At 34.6% G+C, this 22,225-nt stretch overlaps 1 protein-coding gene across 4 annotated transcripts in view; it reads left to right on the top strand.

Moving 5' to 3' along the window:
* The window catches only part of DYNC1I2 (dynein cytoplasmic 1 intermediate chain 2), a 59,065-nt gene that overhangs the window by 26,562 nt on the left and 10,278 nt on the right, over positions 1–22,225 (top strand). For all 4 annotated transcript variants that reach the window (XM_060621641.2, XM_060621640.2, XM_060621644.2 and 1 more), the window contains 8 exons: positions 8,591–8,686; positions 8,898–9,060; positions 9,184–9,283; positions 9,811–9,936; positions 10,823–10,969; positions 11,339–11,452; positions 11,731–11,864; positions 12,734–12,878. In XM_060621641.2, the coding sequence (XP_060477624.1) occupies positions 8,591–8,686; positions 8,898–9,060; positions 9,184–9,283; positions 9,811–9,936; positions 10,823–10,969; positions 11,339–11,452; positions 11,731–11,864; positions 12,734–12,878 (1,025 nt within the window). The remainder of the gene's footprint in view (positions 1–8,590; positions 8,687–8,897; positions 9,061–9,183; positions 9,284–9,810; positions 9,937–10,822; positions 10,970–11,338; positions 11,453–11,730; positions 11,865–12,733; positions 12,879–22,225) is intronic.

Below are 22,225 nucleotides of genomic sequence, written 5' to 3'. Positions count from 1 at the left end.
TGGAGTCACCATGTGATCCAGCAGTTCCACTCTGGGTATTTATCAGAAGAAAATGAAAACACCAATTTGAACATTATATGCACCCTTATGTTCATTGCAGCATTGTTTACAATAGTCCAAAATATGGAAGCAACCTAAGTGTACATCTATAGATGAGTGGGTAAAGAAGATGTAGTGTGTATATAAACAATGGAATGCTACTCAGCCATAAAAAGAATGAGCTCTTGCCTTTTGTGACAACGTGGATGGACCTAGAAGGTATTATGCTAAGTGAAATAAGAGAAAGTTACTGTATGTTTGCGCTTGTATGTGGAGTCTAAAACACAATAAAAAACCCGAAACAGAACCCGAACAGACTCATAGATACAGGAAGCAAACTGTTGGTTACCAGAGGGGGCACATGTTGGGGGTGGGTGAAATAAGTGAAGGGGATTAAGAGGTACAAACTACCAGTTATAAAATAAATGAGTCATGGGAATATAATCACTGCATAGAGAATATACTCAATATTATAACTTCACATAGTGACAGATGGTAACTAGACTTATTGTTGGGGTCATTTTGTAGTGTATAAAAATATTAGATCACTATGATGTATACCTGAAACTAATAGGATATTTGTGACAATTACACTTCAGTTAAAAATATATATATAGGGTGCCTGGTTGGCTCAGTCGGTCAAGTGTCCGACTTTGGCTCAGGTCATGACCTTATGGTTTGTGAGTTCAAGCCCTGTGTCTGCTCTTTGCTGACATTTCAGAGCCTGGAGTCTGCTTTGGATTCTGTGTCTCCCTCTCTTTCTGCCCCTCCTCTGCTCACGCTTGTCTCTCAAAAATGAATAAACGTTAAAAAAATTTTTTTTAATTATGTGTAGGATGAGCACTGGGTGTTGTATGGAAACCAATTTTACAAATTATATATTAAAAAATATGTGTATAAAGGATATATATTAAAAAATATTATGTGTATAAAGGATATTATGTGTATAAAGGATACACGATTCCATTGTGTAATAGCCGCTGTTAATATTTCCAGTTTTCTGTAATCTATTTTTTCAAAAATTCTGTGTATATGTACACACACACACAAATATATATACACATATGGTTTTATATCCTGTTTGAAATTTGCATTTTAATTGCTAATTTTTGAGATGTGTATAAATTTTTATTTTTTATTTATTTTTTTAAATTTTTTGTGGGGCTTGAACCCATGAACCATGAGATCATGACCTGAGCCGAAGTCAGATGCTTAACTGGCTAAGCCACCCTGGTGCCCCTGTGTGTAAATTTTTAAGTGTGAACATGTAACTTACTGCCTTTGAACTAATTTGAATGTATAGCTGTATAAGACTGGCATTTTTACAAAATTCTTTTTCCTATTTTTATTTTGCAAGTAATTAAAAATTTGAAAGATCATGATTTGTTAGATAGGCTGATGATCCAGAAGCACAAAATAAACTGTATTCTTTTCAGTTTTAAATTATTTGGAGCAAGGCTTTTAGCATCATCAAACTTTGTCAGATTTTCCATGAGCATAATAAGGACTGTTTCTTCTTAGCTGCTGTAATACCTGGTCTGGAATAGTGCCTGGCATGTAGTAAGAACATAATATTTGGTGAAGGAATTAATTGTTTATATCTACTGTGGAGAATAATTTTGCTTACTTGGGTTATTAATTTTCATGCATTTACTCTGGAAGTAACTACTGGAAAATGGGTTATTTTCAAGTGTTAATGCTACAGTATAATTATTGATGAAATTGGTGAAAAAGTATGATTAGTCTCAGTTCTTGGTTTAATGTGACTATATAATTTTCTAATCTCTATTTGCTCTTAGATCTATAAATGAAACCATTATAGATTCTCCTTAAAGCCTTTGTGGATTCCATTGTGACAAACTACGTAGATACTAATGTGGTGTTATTTTATGTTCCTGTGTATCCCTCGGAATGTTTTGAACAAAATTGAACATGTTAGCATCTTTCAAATATATTATTTTAGCTATTTATTTGTAAACAGTTCTTCAAACTTTATGTTTAATAGCTGAAAATTTCAACAGCAAAGAGTGCTACATGTCAGGTATAGTGTAAGCACTTCACGTTATCACTAATCCTCTCACCAAATATTGGTTCTTTTTACACATGAAGAAGGTAAAACTGAAGGAGATAGTTTATGAAGGGTCATGTAGCTAGTAGCTAAGATTCTAAACCAAGTCTGATTCTAAAATGTACTTTCTCTCGCATGCTGCCACTAAAGCAGCATTTGCTACTTTTCATAATAGTAACCTATGATAAAAATTCAATTTATAGTATAATACAGTACAGACGTGGGTACAGATGTATCACTGAAACAAAAGTTTTATTAAATAGCACCTCCCCTTTTGTTACATTTCTTTTTTTTTTTAATGAAAAATGACCATAATGTGCTAAATTTATATCTGCATCCGGATAATATTTTATAGTAATTGTCTAAGTAATGAATAAACAGCTTTGATCTTTCATAGTGCTATGTGTAATTTTTCTTATTGAAGTTGAAGTGACAAGATACTTGAACTCAGCCTAGTTTCTATTGATTATGTCTGCATCAGCAGTACTACCTTTTAAATGTTCTTATGCAGACTAGACCTAGATACTACAATTAATAAAGGTCCTATTTGCAACCTAACAAGTATTCACTATTCTACAATTTTATGGAGTATGCACTGTATATGAAGGCACTAAGTCATTTTTGTTGTTGTTGTTGTTTCAAGTTGAGTTATGTAAGTGAAGGAGAATGAGAAACTTATCCTGCTACCATAGGGCCATCCTTGCCCTTTGGAGCTGTTGATAAAAATGAAATCATTTCTGTATTATTATAATTATTTTCATGTCTAGGGCTCTTATATTAAGTTTCTTTTCCCAATTTGGGAAAGTTTTAGAAAGAAAGAAAAAAAGCTGAAATTAAGGTTTTTTAATGAAAACACTTTGTGCTGAACTGTACTTGTACTCATCCATTTTTTTAATGCAGTGGTTCTCAAACTTAGCCTGGTTGGTTTCCATTTAAGAATTATGTAACAAATTCCCAAACTCACCATGAGACAGAATTGCTGAAATTACAATTTGAGTGTAGCAGACAGTAAATTAAACTTGGGTAGGCAGTGTAATCAGTGCAGAAGTAATATGAGTTACTAAATTGAAGATAAAAATTGGTGTTAGGCTTAACTCTACCATTTTTTTTTTTTTAAAGGCTGAATCTATTATTTTAAAAAGCAGTGGGTGTTTTGTTTTGTTTTGGTTTTTTGCTTTGTTTTTCGTTTTCCCCATTCTAGCCATCTTCTTGGTTTCAAGTTTACCCTGTAAGTTGGTAGCACTGTTTCTGAACTGAGGTGCTTTGCTGTCTTAAAGCACCTACTGTGAATGAAATTGACTAGGAACATGTGACCTCAGTCAATTTCTCTCTCGGCAGGTAAAAAGCTTCTTATGGTGCCCACAGATAAACTGCTGGAAAAGTTACTTTCTTCCCTTACCTTTTAGAAGTCTAACTCTTTTGAAAATAGAATTATTTTTTCTTACCTACCTTTTCAGGATGAATTTTTTTGTTGCTATTTTTAGACAGATTTTCAAAGAGGAAGAAATCCTGTCACCTAATGTAATCAGTTTGTTTACATCAGAGGAAACTGAGGCCTGAGGAAGTTAATTGACAAGCCTGTCCTTACAGTGTGGGTGAATACTAGGGCCACAACCAGAACGTGGCTTTTGATTTCCCCTGAAGTGCAGTTCTTACGCTATTCCAATTTCTTATCTGTGTGGAGTTTTACAATTTCTTTTGGTGTTGGTTTAGTAACCAGATATTTTTCCTCAGAAACGTCAATTAGTATTTATAATGTATAGAAAAGTATTATATGTAAACAGCTCTAAGTTTTTTTTATTGCATCATCTCAATATCTATCAGTAATCCACGCTTACCAGGTAGACTAAATTTGTGGGCCTTCTTGTTGATACTACCCTTGTCCAAAATTGATTTTTCTTTTTTAAATTCTGGAATAAATAAGGTATTTAATAAATTCATTTAACCCTTAGAGAATCTGTGAGAATGTAAATATAATTGAAAATTAAAGCGTTTGTTCTAAATCTTAAAGACCATTAATCAGCATATCTGAAATTATGGCTTGAGAAAAATGTAATATTTATGACATCATAGATCTCAGGATCTATGTAAATGATGCCACTACTGCCTAGATAAAATCTGAATTTTGTATAAGAAAGACCATGTAGAGAGACAAATTGTGTTAAATGGTATAAATGAAATTTTACTTCTTTCTTATTTTCCCCCCAAGTTAGCATTAGATCTGTATTCAAGATATTTCCTGATTAAAAAGTCTGCTATATATCTTCCTTTGTTGAAGCTCTAAATTATTAAGGAAATCCAAGTGACCTTGCATATCACTCTATGTTACTTAAAAAAATAATAAAAGGAGTGGATTCTGTTGATCCATTCATGAAGCTTTGTCCCAACATAAGGTTCTCTTAATATTGATTTTAAAGAATAAGGTGTAAGTAGATGAGATTAAGGACAAATGGGTTGAAATGAAGTGGGTCAAATGATTTTGATCTAGAAATTTTTAAAGGAAAACTATTTATATCTAATTTATATTTTAAAACTAATGATGAAAGCATTTCCCTCTAATAGTTTATGAAAGATTTTGTGAAGTTATTCATAAGTTGAATTTTTGAAAATTATGTTTTTATATGTAACAAATTTTCTAATTTTTAGAACTTGGTGTCAACTTCCTTTGTACCGTGAATAATCAACCTACTGTGTAATTTAGGAATACTCCATAGGACATTAAATTATCTTAAAATAGGGCACACCAATATAATGAAAATACAAAATAAATTTATAGACAACAAATGTATTTCCTAAATAACATTAATGCACTAATGGTGGGATTTGTTTTTCACTTCATAATGAGAATTAATTGTGATAAGTGATAGATTAAAAAGTATCAGTGTTTAGTGAGGATTCTCTAGAATGTTACACATTACCTGTTAAATGTGTTATAATATTTTAAAATAATTCAAAGTGTACTTTGTTGCTTATTCTTAACTCAGATGTCTCTTAAATGTAATGTGAGATATAGATGAGAAAACTTGCTCTGTAGACTCCTTTCCTCAGCTTAACAAAAGCCACCCATTTTACAGATGATTTAACTTTGATTAACCTACTCCATTGTAACAGATTATTCCGACAACTGGAATTTCATTCTTTGGTGTTATTTCTAGGTGCAGCTTAATTTACAGAACAGCTTTTCTTTCCATCTCACCAAAATACATCACAATTTTGATGTTAACTCAAAGTAAAAATTCAATGGTTCATTAAACCTAGTCTTAGCATTCATTGACAAGAGATTTGTCATTTTAAAAGTAACTGCTACTTTATGCATTCTTTACTGCTCAGTTTATAACCCTAGATTCCCTGTCAGAGAAAGCATGGAGTTAACCACTTAGCATATTGCAATGAATATTCATCAATAAATTGATGTGACATGGCAGTCCCATTTTTCAGTCTTCTTGCTCTGTTGCATTCTTTTTCTGTTTTTAATATATTATAGTTTATCATGTAATAAGGACTAGCTTAGAAAATTTCCAGAATTATGATACTATATTTTTGATCATGTTAATTAATAGTCATTTAGTAGCTATTGTATTAGTTTTTAATAAGAGAAGTGTATTTGTTCAGAGGAACACTCTCTAATCTGATGTTACTGATGGGCGTTTTCGTCAGATATTTGGTATATATAGATAATTGCCTAAGACCAACTTTATAATAGAAATATTTTTTGTAGTTTTTAAGAACAGATCATTTGTTTTATGTTCCTTGAAATTTTATTTAGCTTAGTCTTTTGACCTATCAGTTTTTAAATCAGTTTTTAATCCATGTAGTAAGGGAGCTGTGTACATTCACTTCAAAACAAAATCCTGAAAACATGTATCTAAATGGTAAGTCATCATTCAGCTACAAGTAAACTATATGGGCAAATAGCATAGCAAATGCTGTATAATAGGCAGATATAGATCACTGTCTAACATACTTCATTTACATTTTAAATTTTAAAAGGAAAAGAGTGTCTATAAACAAGATCTTTTCTGTTAAATATGTAGATTATGAGGTCACTTAGCACTAAAGTACTGACCATATGCATTATGACAGGAATTTGACACCTGTCATTGGAAATGGTACTTAGAAGCCGTATAATGCAACAAAGTTGAGGGAGGAAAATACAATGTGGGTAGGAGGCTGTAATTTATAATTCACAGTGCTCAAGAATGACCTGTCCAGGGTATCTCAAAATCCTTCTCTTTGATTTTAGGATTTACATACAGTAAACCCTGCTAGTAAACAAAATTGATTAGGATAGCTAACAGCAGAAAATAGAATATATATATATTCTCAGACTTCATTTTTAATTGAAGTAAATATATCATTCTAAAAGTCAGCTTCTGAGTTAAATGTAATTCACCTATTTTATTACATTACACCTGCAGGTGATTTTATGGTAGAATTTCATCCTAATGTTTGAGCAGTACAGTATAGAATTGTTACCAGTTATACTGTTTTCAGATTAATAATCTGTTGTATATGAGAATTCATCTAAAAAGAAGTACTGTCTTTCTGTTTCTCTGTGTGATTATTTTGCCCAAAAAAAGCTTTCATTTTTTTAAGTAGCACAAAAGCTGTAATTGGCATGCTTTGTAAGGAAGTGTCAATGTGCAAGAGAGTGGCGATCACTAAGAATTCTTTTACGTGTTCTTTCCCCTTTGCACCACCGCCTCCTCAGCAGGGTCACTGAGATCACTAGCTTTTCTTGAAATGGCCATTTTCACTGGCAGGTGCATTATACCCTGTATTTTCAGATTGTTTTTCCATTCTGAATGTTTGGCAGGTTGATTGCTCTGGCTGCATTGACGGAGAAAGGGCTGACAAATGCGGTTGGGCTGGCTGAAAAGACAGTGATTACTGTTTTCCTTTGTGGCTGATTGAGGCCCTTGAAAGGAAAAATTTTAACCTTCACCATTTGGTTCAAAAGTATGAGCATATATTGAAATCATTCGTGCCATTTATCCTAGTTCTGTAAACTTGTCAGAACGTAAAAATCGCTCAATTTCAAGTAATGTAGGATTGGCATACGTCATTATCATTTTGATTAAGTTGGAGGTTGTATCATTGTGTGCATTATACAGTGTCATTTAAAGCTTTCTCTCCTACAGGTACAGTTGTATTTTTATTGCTTATACTATAGACTTAGAAAGATTTTCATAGCTCTCCAAACCTAACACTATGTGTGTGGTTTGGCAGCTGGTGTGGCCTACAAGCTGCATTTTGCTTGCAGGGTAAAGGCTTATCTGTAGGCCTCCTGGAGTGTGGGTAATTGCACAGGCTCACCATTGGGGAGAGACAGGATTGGAAGCAGCCGAGCGGAAGAATGTTGTGCCATCCCTTTGCCACCTTGCAGCAGAAAGACACAATCCCGGCAGTGCCATCTGGTTGTTGCTATCTTGTCAGCTGGCCTGGCTGCTGGGACCATGACTTGGCAGCTGGTTCCCATCCTTGACCAGTTCTTTTGTGTATGTAGCATGTATGTGTGCTTTAGATAATTTTGAACATAGGTTGGGGAAATGACTATAACTAACAAGTCCCCTTATTGAATAGGCCCTCATTACTTCAGATGCACTGTGCTGTAGACGCCTGCTGCCATTCCCTTATAGACAAATGACACATCTGTTTAGGCAGTGAAAATAACCGTTTTCTCCATAGAAAATCTATCCCAGTGTGTAGTGCAGAGTTGTATGTTCTAAAACATTCTAAAGTAAGTGATTTTAAGGTATCTCTTGGTTTGGAGAGGAGATTTAGTAATAAAGTCTTCTTATAAACATTGTATATTATCTCAATATATATTTTTGTTCAAGTTAATAAAACATTATTTTAAGTGCTTATTGCCACATCATGCAACGGTACATAATGAGACTTGCATTTAAAATGACAGAATAGAAAATGTGGTCTCATAGCTATTATCTTTAAAATCTGCCTCTCAAATAGCAACCTGAGAGTTAATGTAAGCCGTCTTTATGCCATATGAAGACCCATTAGACACTGATGGTTTCAGATCACAAGTAAGCAGCCAGCTCTGTAGGCTATTTTAGACATTTGATTTTCTTCATTCTGCAGCATTAATGTGTCAGCATGCTACATAAAACTATGCAGGAGTTACATGTTATTCTGTCTGGAATGATAAATGCTTGCAAGCTTTTAGAGATTTCCATGAGGAATTTATCCTAGTTGCATATATATCTTATTTCAGTTTATGTAGCTACAAAATTTGGAATGACTGTTGGAGGTGCCACATAGGTATGTATAAACACCAAGAAGTTCCACTTATTTCTTTCTTTAAAATTGTGTTGATGAAGTTTGTATCATTTTTACTCATTCTGTCTTATCAGCGGTTTATCTTTAGCTTTTATCTGAAGTTAGTTGGATACCTTCTGAACTATTGCTCAGAAGTTCAGTTATTTTCGTAGAAATAATTTTTGTGTTACTGCTCTGTGTTTTTAGATGAAGAGGAAGAAGATGACGTAGTGACTCCTAAACCACCTATTGAACCAGAAGAAGAGAAAACTTTAAAGAAAGATGAAGAAAATGATAGTAAAGGTATCTTAAAGAATTTAACTTTAAAAAATTTTGTTGATTCCAATTAAGATTTTTTAAATTATTTATGTGTTAAGGTAGAATAAAATGCTCTAAATCGATGAGGCAAACCTAGTTGGAAAAAAATGTGTGGCATTCACTGATCCAAACTGATAGTGAGTTGACGTGATTTGATGGACATAAATCAGACTTCAGGAAAACATTTGTTTTCCAGCTCCCCCTCATGAGCTGACTGAAGAAGAAAAGCAACAAATCTTACACTCGGAGGAGTTTTTAAGTTTCTTTGACCATTCCACAAGAATTGTAGAAAGAGCTCTTTCTGAGCAGATTAACATCTTCTTTGACTACAGCGGAAGAGATTTAGAAGACAAAGAAGGGTAATATTTAATTGCTAAAATTACGGCTTCAGCAACATTACTTTAAGATTACTTAAATTACTTTAAGATCAAGAGTGAGAAGTTATAACACCATCTTTTTTTGGGTTTTGTCTTTTTCTGTAGAGAGATTCAAGCAGGTGCTAAACTGTCATTAAATCGACAATTTTTTGATGAACGTTGGTCAAAACATCGTGTTGTTAGTTGTTTGGATTGGTCATCTCAGGTAAATTGTAACAGAATTGGTTACTGTTAACTCATTTCTGAATTAAAATTAATAGACACTTTTAATTATGGAAATGTAATTAAATCAATATATATCATTTAAGGTAATAATGGATGATGGTTCTAATGTTATCATATTTATTTTATTTTATACACTTTGGAAGAAGGGATTGGAAACACTATTTATATTTAAAACTAAAGATTGAATTTATGCCACAACCCAGGTTTACTGATTTCAGTTGCTCACTCAATCCTTTGGATAAAATTGCAGCATGTTTTAATAAAATGTTTTAACATTAACATTTAACATTTTATTAAATGTTTTAATGTTAAAACATTTTAAATAACTAATTGTAGTAACTTAAAGTTGTGTTAACATCCCATTGAGCATTAACTCTAGAGATATCTCTCTTGGGGAACTGTTAGGTATTCGTATTTGCAAAACAATTGATAAAAACAGTTGAGTAAGAATGTGAGGCAATTCTTACACGCATAGCATTTTTTTTCCCACTTGATTCTTGTGAGCAGTATCCAGAGCTACTCGTGGCTTCCTATAATAACAATGAAGATGCTCCTCACGAGCCGGATGGTGTGGCCCTTGTATGGAATATGAAATACAAAAAAACTACCCCCGAATATGTGTTTCACTGCCAGGTAAGATGGTCTCTTAACAGTCTTCCCTAAGTTTAAGAATTCATTAATGAATTTAGACAAGTGCCTTTTTTCTTTTCTTGTCAACATGATGATTTCATTGGATTGGCATTTACTAAACCACCCCATATTTGCAAACAGATGTTAACAGAAAACTGAGGACTTCTCAGTTCAACATGATATGCCTTTTGTAGCTTTTCTGACATCTCTTATGTTTAATCACACCTAAAGTCCTTTGCAGTTGTGATTTTCTGTTATTGTGATTGATTGTTTAAAAGGAATCTTTTATAAAATGTCTTTTCTACAGGGAATTTCTCAGGAACTTATTTGCTGAATATACAATTAGATGGTTGGCCCACTGAATTACTTATACATGGCCTGAGGAATTGGAACTAGATAGTTTTAACTAGAAACATATGTTTGAAGCAGGAAACAGATGCAGATTTTTAAAGTGGGTTTAGTGGAAGGTTAGAATTTGTAAGCCTTTTCTGGTTGCATAAGTTATAATCTTTTAATAATAATCATAATTCTGAAAAAAATGCTTAACTGAATCACAACTAACTTATACTCTGTTGTCAGATTACTGTTAGAGGCTAATGGAGAGCCAGTTGTCTTTTGATTTAATACTGTAAGCACATGAAATAATTTTTTTGCTTTTTTTATAAATTGAACACATTTATGCAAATAATCATTACTTTTGATTTTAAGGCAAAAGCTGTTCTAAAGGTATATTTTTATATTCCAAAATAAAATGAAAATTTTAAATAAATTTCTTTTTATAATCTCTAATACCTTATAATAAAAGGGAAGATGTTTTGGATATAGAATTATTTTTATAACAAGCTTCTTCCATTTGAACCTTAAGTATAAAAATCTTACTTATTTATAGTCAGCTGTGATGTCTGCTACGTTTGCAAAATTTCATCCAAATCTGGTTGTTGGTGGTACATATTCAGGCCAAATTGTGCTGTGGGATAACCGTAGCAATAAAAGAACTCCAGTGCAGAGAACTCCGCTGTCAGCTGCTGCACACACAGTAAGTAAAGAGCTTATTTCCACTAGACTCCTGTGCTGTTTCGCCATTAAATACTTAGTAGTGTCCATCAGAGTAGTCTCGGAATGTGTTTCCTTTGATGTATGAGTTTCTTATCTAGCCACCAAGAATGAAGGCAGTTTGGTTTTTTTTTTTTTGTATTTTTGGAAATCTGTTTTATTAGAAACTCTTCTATCTTCTGAGACAACATTTTGTTTATCAACAGAATAGCATCAAACTTCACATTAAAAATATCATCAAGATAGGAGACTGTTTTGATGTGAAACAGAGTACTTGTGATTATAGTGTAAAAACGGTTTCATTTCTTTGGTAAAATAATCCCAGAAAACTTCTTTTAATATCTTTCTTTAGCATCCTGTATATTGTGTAAATGTTGTTGGAACACAAAATGCTCACAATCTGATTAGCATATCTACTGATGGAAAAATTTGTTCATGGAGTCTGGACATGCTTTCCCATCCACAGGTAGGTTAAACTTGGAAAACTGAAATTTTGAGACAAGTGTTATTTTTTAAGTCTGTACTGATCCCAGCTTATGTTTTTCATAAATGTTTTATAATAGTATTATAAGTTTATAAACTAAACATGTATTAAGTACAGTTGTATGTATACTTTATTTTCAAACCTGCGTCGTTTAAAGTACATTTCTGTAAGTATTATAGTAAAAGAATTGCTTTTAAACCGATTAAACTAGAAAATTAAAAATTGCAGGTTTATCATTTCCTCAATTTTCTTCTATGTAGGATAGCATGGAATTGGTTCATAAACAGTCAAAGGCAGTAGCTGTGACATCTATGTCCTTCCCTGTTGGAGATGTCAACAACTTTGTTGTTGGGAGTGAAGAAGGTTCCGTGTACACAGCATGCCGCCATGGCAGGTAAATCTAAACTGGAATTTGTAATTGTTTAAATGTCTCCCTTTAATAATCTCATTAAAACAAGCTGCCCCCTGTTTAAGTAGAAATTTGTCAGAGAGCCACTCATTATTTTTGACAAATTATATTTGAGTTCAGATATATAATATTAAAACTTATATACTTTTTTAAATAAAAGGTTATTTGGGATCATGATGTGTTCTGGATCTTAAGGATTGTGATGTGTTTTTGTATGTGTGCATGTGTTCACAGAAGTTAGCGGTAGGAAGTAGCTTTCAGCAATTGGAAATACAATATGCCCGTGCCACATACTGACCCTTAGAGTTGTAAATAAAATTTTCAGCCATTTTCCCATTTGATTTATTTGTACTTTGAGCTTTGGTTCATCTTCCTGATAATTGTATTATAATTGTAATGTCATGTACATATTTTAAATTGGTGTGTCTTCTGCTGTGCAGTTTGTTTTGAAAGTGTCTAGCTGTACCTTATCAGTTGCTTCCTTAAAAAAAAATGGTGTCTAGGTTTCATCTCAAATACAGATGACCTTCACTTCAAAGCTTTTGATACAGAAGTACCCCGGATTTTCTGTCTTACGTATAGCATCCCTTTGTCTCTATTCCACCACCTTAGATATTGAAGTTATGAGTTCTGCTGTCAACAGCATATATTTATGGTTCAACATGTACCTACTGCTTTAGTAGTGTTATCAAATCTGAATAGTTACACTCAACATAAGTTACTCTGATGTGTTATGAACAGAATTAGGTTTGTTGAAATTATGTTAGAGTCTGACGTATAATGCTTAATAAGATGTATTTGTAAGTGGTCTACTTACAGGAGATTTCCCTAAAATTTTCATTCTTATGAAATAGCAAAGCTGGAATCAGTGAGATGTTTGAGGGACATCAAGGACCAATCACTGGTATCCATTGTCATGCAGCTGTTGGAGCAGTGGACTTCTCACATCTTTTTGTCACTTCATCATTTGACTGGACAGTAAAACTTTGGACAACTAAGGTATCTAAAAACTAAGGTATCAAGGCTCATTTGCTCAGGTTTCTGACACAAGGTGGTGCTCTAATTCTACATGGGAAAGATGAAAAGCTTTCTAGTAGCTTAGAATGATTCACTGATAGATGAAACCTGATAAGTTATACTGAACATGAGTGAGCTACTAGATGTTCTAGTTTTCATAAGTGTACTGGCAAATACATTAACCCACACACAATCAAAGACCAATTTTCCCACTTAAGGCTTTTTAAGCACAGAACTGTTTATCCTAAACTGAGTTGGGGAAGAAGCACCTGAGTATCTCTCATAGCACCTTACATAGCTGTGTATAGCCTGGCACAAAAGCCATCTATTTACTCTTGGGAGAGCTTTCTGGAGGCTGCAGTAGCTCACAGAACTGTTAGAAAAACGGAGAAAACACAGCTAACTGACATACAATAAATCCTATAAAATAAGACTATACAGGGGCGCCTGGGTGGCTCAGTCAGTTAAGCATCCGACTTCGGCTCAGGTCATGATCTCACGTCCCGTGAGTTTGAGCCCCGCGTCGGGCTCTGTGCTGACAGCTCAGAGCCTGGAGCCTGCTTCAGATTCTGTGTCTCCCTCTCTCTCTGACCCTCCCCCATTCATGCTCTGTCTCTCTCTGTCTCAAAAATAAATAAACATTAAAAAAAATTAAAAAAAAAAAATAAGACTATACATAACAAACTTGAATCATTAAAGAAGTATTGTGTGAAGAAGGCATGGATGAATATATATTTTTGTTTTCTACAGTAAACACTTTAAATTGTTTTGGTTTTAATAAGCTTTAGTTTTTTAAAAAAACCCACTGTGTTATTAAGTGCTTCCTAATCCTCTAGCAATTCCAGATAAATGTGACATCGCCCTGCTTCAGTGAAAGTCTCAAGGCAAATCCAAGTAAGGAATGTTACTTTTTGTGATAGGCTTTCTAGTTTCCTTTAACCCCATATTTAAAAAAAATTTTTTTTATTATTTAATGTTTATTTTTGAGAAAGAGAGAGAGCGTGATTGGGGGAGGGGCAGAGAGAGGGAGACACAGAATCCAAAGCAGGCTCCAGGCTCTGAGCTGTCAGCACAGAGCCCAACATGGGGCTTAAACCCACAAACCGTGAGATCATGATCTGAGCTGAAGTTGGACACTCAACCTACTGAGCCACCCAGGCGTCCCTCATTTGCCCCCATGTTAAAACTAAGAAGTCTTGACTTTGCTATCTTTCTTTTCTGCAATATTATATTGTAGTTGGCAAAGCTGCACAATCAGAATATCAGATTCTATTTAAATCAAGTTAAATTTTAAGCTGTATTTTTCTCATGTTTCTATTTGCCTTATTCTAAATGTTGACACTTTGAATAGTTTATTATGAGACAGAGGTTAGAGATCTTACTTTGTTCTTCAGTTTCTTTGAGGAAACCTAGTGGTCTTAAGAAATGTTCTTTATTGTTAACAGTGAACTCATGTTTATATGTCAAATGCTGGCCTCAGAAAGCTGGGAAGGATTCACTGTTCACTCTTGTTCTTTCATGATGCTTTCTTTCAGTGTAAAATATGAAGTGAGTTAGAAAATTTTGCCTCTAAAAGCTTGCCTTTTAAATCTGAGCATTTTCTTGTTTGGCATTAACGAGTATAAAAATAGCACTTAAGGCTAATGAAGGAAACTTATAGAAAGGTACATAACACAGTGTCTAGCATGTAATAGGCACCTAGCACTGTTTAGTTTCTCTCCCCTTCATGAGGATCAGACAGAGCCTGAATGCTTTTAGTCAATCATTTGTTTGCTTTCTTGGGTTGTTCTTAAAAAAAAAAAAAAAAAAAAAAAATTTTTTAATGAGATTTTTCAGTGGAAAAAGGTAGAGGAAGAAGAAGGCTCTTACAACCACAAGCAAAGAAATACATAGTTTAGCTAGTAAAACCAAAGCAAGATTCAGAATTGGAGAGATGAGGCCAATTATTTCAGTATAGGCTGCAGGCAGCTGTATAAGAAGCTAGATTTCTTAATGTGTTTTCACCTGAGTAGTCCTTTGTGTAGACACAGGAGACATCACATCTTTGTTAGGTTGTTGCCCAGCTTCCTTTTTCAGTAATTGAAAAGAATCTTTTATGAATTTGTAGATTTAAATATTTCACAGGGCTTCAGTTGCCAGGTTTTTAGCTTTAAACTTAACAGCAGGACTGGGGGCGCCTGGGTGGCTTAGTCAGTTAAGTGTCTGACTCAATTTCAGTTCATGAGTTCAGGCCCCACATCGGGCTCTGGGCTGGCAGCACAGAGCCTGCTTGGGATTTTCTGTCTCTCTTCCTCTCCCCCTCTCATGCTGTCTTTGTCTCTCAGAAAATAAATAAACTTAAAACAAATTTTTTAAACTTAACAGCAGGACTGGAAAATGAAGAATTCCTCTTCATTGCCTAAACAAGAACAGAACGTATGTCTGTGATAGCAGACTGATTGATGCTTGCTTTTGTGGTGTTACACAGCTGGTTGATTGGTGGTTGGTATTTTTTGTTCTAGTATTTTGCTGTATTTCAACATAGAACTGCCTTCTGAATAAGAATGACAGGCAGGCATATCAGTTTCTTTACTAATTGAGCTAGGCATTGCTTCCTTCTGTGAGCTTCATTTATTCATTCATCTGTGATACATATGTCTCCCCCCACCCACATACATATGTGCATACCTCTCCAGTATTAGTGACCAAAAGACTAGCCCACATTGAACAGGGTGTTTTTATACATGCTCAGGGGCCCTCTAAAACTTTACAGAAAAGTTATCTTTTATTCTAACTTTTCTGCACACAACTAATTCTAGTCTATGAAGAATAGAACAGCAACAATCTGAATAAATATTTTTTTATTTGATCATATCATGGCTTCCAGTATTCTTGTTTTGATCTTGGATTTATACTTCATGATTAATTGTATTATTGGTATTTACTGTCTGCCCTGTCAAAAAACCTGATAGAGCCTCTGTGCTCTCCAACACAATAGTTATAAATAATAGACAAGGTTTCTAAATAATCTCCTTAAAAACATTGTTCCAGTTCCATTTTAAGCTTTTAAACCAGTATCTTCACATCCATGAATTTAACAAAATTTAAATGTTTTTCTTCTCTGCCTCTACTTTTTTATGAAGGTTTCATGGCTCTAGGAATTGAGCCCCTATAAACTGGAAGGAATGAATTATTAGATACCTTTGTGTCCTTTAAGATCTGGCTCTGCCCAAATAGCAAACAAAACAAGATTCCTCCATTTTCTCCCTTTCTTGTAAGTCTGTTAAAAAAATCCCAGAAATCTCAGTTTGACACTGCGTGAAATTTAGCTTAAAGTAAGCTACTTCTGGGGCACCTGGGTGGCTTAGTCTGTTAAGCGTCCAACTATTAGGTCATGATCTCATGGTTCGTGGGTTCAAGCCCCATGTTGGGCTCCATGTGTTCAGCGCAAAGCCTGCTTGGGATTCTCTCTCTCTCTCTCTCTCTCTCTCTCTCTCCCTGTCTGCCCTGCCCCTGTGCACACACACTCTCTTTCTCTCTCTCTCAAAATAAATAATAAATTTTTTTCAAAGTTCAAAAAAAAATAAACTACTTCTGTAGTCAGCTTCTTATTTTTGCCTGGTCAGGAATTTATAAGGCAACAATAGTTCTGGTTCATCAAATTGTTTTCATGACTTTTTTTTTAATTCAGTTATTTTTAGTAAAGAAGATAAACAGAGGGAGATGATTTTCCACATTTTGGTGAGGTTTATACCAACCAAGACATTGCTTCTAATATATTTGGAAGACACTATTACCTTTTCAAAATGCCAAATTTGAAAGTTTACAACAGAAGTATTTGGCAGCCCTGAAAAATTGTGGGAAGAATGTGTGAGGAATGAAACTTCTTGAAGGTAACCAGAGGATTCCGTAAGAGCTCAATTTAGGGGTAGACCTGGTAAATTAGCTTAATATTCTACCACATCTAACCATACTTGTTACATAATCACTCTTAAAATATAAGAATTACTTATTTGGGGGCCAAAATGTTTTCATGTATGCACAGTATATTCTAACCTCAGAACAAATGCCTGTCAGAATTGTATTTACCAGACATGGTTAAAATTATTAATGTGGGTAATTTCTTAGAATAGGTAGTTTTCAGACTTCGATAGTCCATCTACACCTTGAATTTTCACAGTCTCTGATGTGTTAAATCCTCTTTTCTATTTTAACAGCTTAATTATTTAACTCTCAGAGAATACCAGCCTAAAAATGGGGTTAAAGAGATTTTCCTAACGCTTGGAATAACAACTGTGCACATGTTGAACAAGTTCAAATGAAAAAATGCTTTGAATTTGGATTGTTTCTTGGGGAAGGCTGTCCAACCATTAGGACCAGTCCTCCATGTTGGCATTTACTATAGTAACTTGCTACTAGCCAGTGTCCAGCCTGCCCTTTGCATATTCAGAAACTTAGTCTTGTCAGTCTGCTAGAGTTGATTAGCCAAGGAGTGCTGACTGGAACTAACAAGCTTCTAAGACGCTGACATGGAGAGGATCAATTTATTAATTTACCAATGAGAAACGATTGCCAGAAGGCCCAGAGATGCTCATGCTGGCCTGACCAGCTCATTGTTTCCCTGTAGACAACCCACGTGGGAAGCCAAATTATAATCAGAAGATTGCTTAGTGAGCAAGGAATTGGAACAAAAGAAGTTTTCTAATTTGAATGTTTAATGGCATCAAGCAAAGATAGTGTGATTCATTCATTTTCATAGAGAGATAGCCTTGCCATGGGTGGTAATTTTTAGAATCCATTGGCTGAGATTCTCTCCTGGACAATTGGGTACTGTCTTCATTTTTCTTTTAAGACTCTACTTTGTATTTCCATTGCTTTTAATAGACATTCCTTCTCAAAAAGTTTGTATCTTCAATAAGGCTATATAGGAAGATGTTTCTGATCTTGGAATTATTTGTTTTTAAAGAGATTTTGTTTATTTCTCTTCTCATCCAAGTGAGGGCATTCTTAGTTCTCTGGAGAGCACTTATCTGTTATGTTCATAGATTTACTATAGGGACACTTTTGGTTATTAAGCTAGAACTCTCTCTATAGAAAAATATAGAATTACTATATTAGTTTCCTAAGGCTGCTGAAACAAATTGCCACAAACTGGGTGGCTTAAAACAACAGAAATGTATTATTTCACAGTTCTGGAGACTAGAAGTCCAAGATCAAGATGTTGGCAAGGTTGGTGACTTTTAGAGGCTTCTGAGGGAGAATCTGTTCCTGTGCTGCTTGCCTCTTTCCTAGCTTCTGGTGGTTGCCAGCAATCCTGGTGCTTCTTGGCTTGCAGCTGCATCACTCCAGTCTCTGCCTCTGTCATTACATGGTATTCTCCCTGTTTGTCTCGGTGTCTCTGTCCAAATGTTTCTCTTTTAAGACAGCAGTTACGCTAGATTTGGGGCCCACTGTAATGCAGTATAGCCTCAGCTCAACCTGATTACATCTGCAAAGAACCTGTTTCCAAATATCATCACACTTACAGGTTCCAGGCGGACATGAATTTGTAGGGGGAGAGAGAGAAACTATTCAACCCAATACATAATCATAAAGAACTCAGAAAAAAAAAACATGGCTTCTCACTTGACCATACAGTGTTTATTCACACCACTGTACTATAATGAGCTACTTTTGCTTATTCGGATGCTACCTATCATTCAAAGAAGCTTGTTTTGATTCATTCTTTTGGCAGATGTGTTTGCAGACCTTTTATTTGTAATAATTTTACAGCTTCACTGATCCTTTAGACGTTATTTAGTTAAGTGCGTCTCAGTTTGGGTCACATTAGAATAACCTGGGCAACTTTTAAAACTTTTAGTGCTAACCTTGGGATGCTTGGGTGGCTCAGTCAGTTGAGCATCTGACTCTTGATTTCGGCTCAGGTCATGATCCCACAGGGACAAGGAACTGAGTCCCACATTGGGTTCTGCACTGATGGAGCCTGCTTAAGATTCTCTGTCTCCCTCTACCCTGTTCACACTCCCTGTCTCTCTCTTAAAAAAAGCAAAAAGAACACTTTTACTGCTCACTTGGCATGCTGAACTAATTAAATCAAAATATCTAAGGGGAGGAGCACCTGGGTGGCTCAGTTGGTTAAGCATCTGACTACAGCTCAGGTTGTGATCTCTCGGTTAGTGAGTTCAAGCCCCACATCAGGCTCTGTGCTGACAGCTCAGAGCCTGGAACCTGCTTTGGATTCTGTGTCTCCCTCTCTTTCTCTCTGCCCCTCCCCTACTAGTGCTTTGTCTCTCTCTCTCTCAAAAATAATAAACATTTAAAAAATTAATAAAAAAATATCTAAGGGGGAGATCCGAACAACAGCGTATTTTTAAAAATTCTCCAGGGTTAGGGGGATTACAATGTATAGTCAAGGGTCAGAACCACTGATACAAAACCTTTGTCTTGTAAATAAGGAATTAGGGCCCTAGAATGATGAAGTGACTTTTCTAAAGTCTTAAAACTAGTTATTAGTAGCCCTGAGACAGTGATCTGGGTCTTGTACCCCTCTTCAATTCCTCCCTGCTGCTTCTCTGCCATTTAGGCAGAAGTCTTCAAGTTAAGAAAAAATGTTACCGTTAAAACGTACTTTAAGTGATCCATTTGGGGTTTTAATTGACAGTTATATAAAATTATTATATTACAAAACAGTATTTGGTGTTAAGTACATGTTTTCTTTTTGAAAGGAAAAAATTGCTAGTCCTTGGATGACTGTTTTTAAAATTAAACTTGAAACAATTGTAAGAGGTCTATAATCACATTTGAAAAATTTGGGAACATGTTGCCATTTATTGTATTTTTATTTTTAATACAATCTTTTACCCAGTTGTACTGCTTCCTGCTTTTTTTTCTGGCTGCAGCATAGTGCACTGAGTAGATGAAACATTTAATCTAAATCATTTCCTGAGATATTTACCAGTCTTCTTTTTCATTATAAACATGAATAGCTTCTAATCTAGTTTGCATTCAACTTTTTTCATATTTTATAAAAATGGAATCATATAATATTTACTTATTTGTGTCTGGCTGCTTTTGCTTAACAGTATGTTTGTGAGATTAATTCATATTGTTTTTCTTCTCTCGGTTGTATACTATTCCATTGTGTAGGTATACCACAATTTGTCCATTCTACTGCTGATGGTTTTTGGGTTGATTCCAGTTTGGGGCTGTTATGAATAGTGTTGCTGTGAGCATAGTTGTAGATGTCTTTTGATGGACATAAGCAACCATTTCTCTTGGGCATATATGTAGGAGTGAAATACTTGGCCATAGGATATGCATACATTCTGCCTTAGTAGATACTGCCAAGTAATTTTCCAAAATAGTTTTACCAGTTTGTAATCCACTGGTAGCACATGAAAGTTCCCCCAGTTCTGCATCCTTGTCAACACTTAATATTTTCTGCCTTTTTCCATTTTAATCATTCTGATGGGTGTAGTTGCATTGCATTGTGGTTTTAATATACATTATCTTGAGACTAATGAGATTAAGCACCTTTCATGTTGTTTTTGACCATTACGTGAAGTGCCTGTTCAAGTCTTTTGCCCATTTTTCTATTGATATCCCCTTCTTTAGAACATTATGTAGACCAATATGTATTCTTACAGAGCTGAGCAAGTGAACATGTTTTGAACAATTTCTGTTTTAAATCTTTGATGGGACCACAAAATTGCTTGAAAATGGGATGTCCTTGGGGAAGTATACTATCACCTCAGGAGTAACATACCTTAGCATGGTGGTTCTTAATCGTGGTATGCATCAGAATCACTAGTGCAGCAACACCAGAAACACTGATGAAGTGTATGGAGTGAGGGGGTGGGGTGGGGGGAGGATGGGTTGCTGCATCTGGATTTTTAAAAAGCTCTGCAGATGATGGTGATGCCAGGCCTATGTTGAAAACCACTACCTGAGAGTGAGACTTCATTTATCATTGTTGCCTAAGAGATTTATAGGAAAATAGTGATCTTAAGAGGATAAAAAACTTACTAGTTTCTGTTTATAGCTTATAAAACTTTTAAGTTTTGTGAAAAATTTCTTAATTACAAGCAAACATTTTTAGATACTAAGATAGTCATGCTGTTGACATTTACTATGGTATCTGAAATTTTTAAATATTTTTAAACTATTATGGAAAATTCCAAATAGATACAAAAGCAGAGAGAAGAGTATAATGAAGCCATGCATTACCTAGCTTCCACAATTATCAACACATGACCAGTCTTGTTTGATTCATTCCCATGAACACTCCCTCTGTACGCCTGGATTTTAAAGCAAGCCCAGACATATTATTTCATCTATAATTATTCAGTATGTATCTCTAAAAAAGAAAGTCTTTAAAAAAGAAAGCCATGATGCTCTATATCACACCCCCAAAAATAAACAGTGATTTCTTAGTTTCATTAAATAGCCAATCAATGTTCAGTTAAAAAAATTTTTTTTACCATTTGTTTGCAGCAGGACCCAAATAAAGTCCATATATTTGCAGTTGATATGTCTATTGAGCCCCTCTCTTAAGATAGGGCTTCCTTTCCCTCTCTTCTTGCTTTATTGCTGTTGTTGAAGAAGAAACCAAGTTGGTTGTCCTGTTAAGAGTTTCTCACAGTCTGGATTTTGCATTCTTAGTGTATTATAGTTGTAGATTGTTCACGCTTCCGTAAAGTGAAGTTTACCCTCATGAATCACTTGGTATCTCCCTGTCCTTACTCTGATGTCTCCTCAGGGGTTTTTTTGTCATCTGAAGCTCATTCTGCAGTAGAGTGCTTGTGGATGTGCTTGTAGTTGCATTATTCCCAATTCATAATAGCCTGTCTTGTTAGAAAGGTCAGTTTGGCTATATGTAAAATCCATGATTTAGTTTTTTGTTTGATTACCTTAAATGTTATTCAGTTGTCTTCTGGCAAAAAGCATTGTTGTCAAAAAGTCTGATGACAGTCTGATTTCCTTTTCCTTAATTGTGACCTGGTCTTACAAAACCTTTTTTTTTTTTCTTCTTCTTTTTCTTTAAAGGGTTGATTTTCCTAGATACAAAGGAGTACTCTTAAATATGTAGTTTCAAGCCGTCTTTTATTTTAGGAGAGTTCTCTTGAATTATTTTTCATACTTGCACTATATTATTGCTTTGGTTTTCTTCTTCAGTGGCTGTCTTTATAGGTATATTTTTGTTAATTTTTGTCACTTTTGAAAAAATTCATTTTATCTCTTTTTTTTTCTTTTTTAACGTTTATTTATTTTTGAGACAGAGAGAGACAGAGCATGAATGGGGGAGGGTCAGAGAGAGGGAGACACAGAATCTGAAACAGGCTCCAGGCTCT

This window comes from Panthera onca, chromosome C1, assembly GCF_046562875.1.
Source record: "Panthera onca isolate mPanOnc1 chromosome C1, mPanOnc1 haplotype 2, whole genome shotgun sequence".
NCBI lineage: Eukaryota > Metazoa > Chordata > Mammalia > Carnivora > Felidae > Panthera > Panthera onca.
This window is presented reverse-complemented; position numbering and strand designations above follow the sequence as displayed.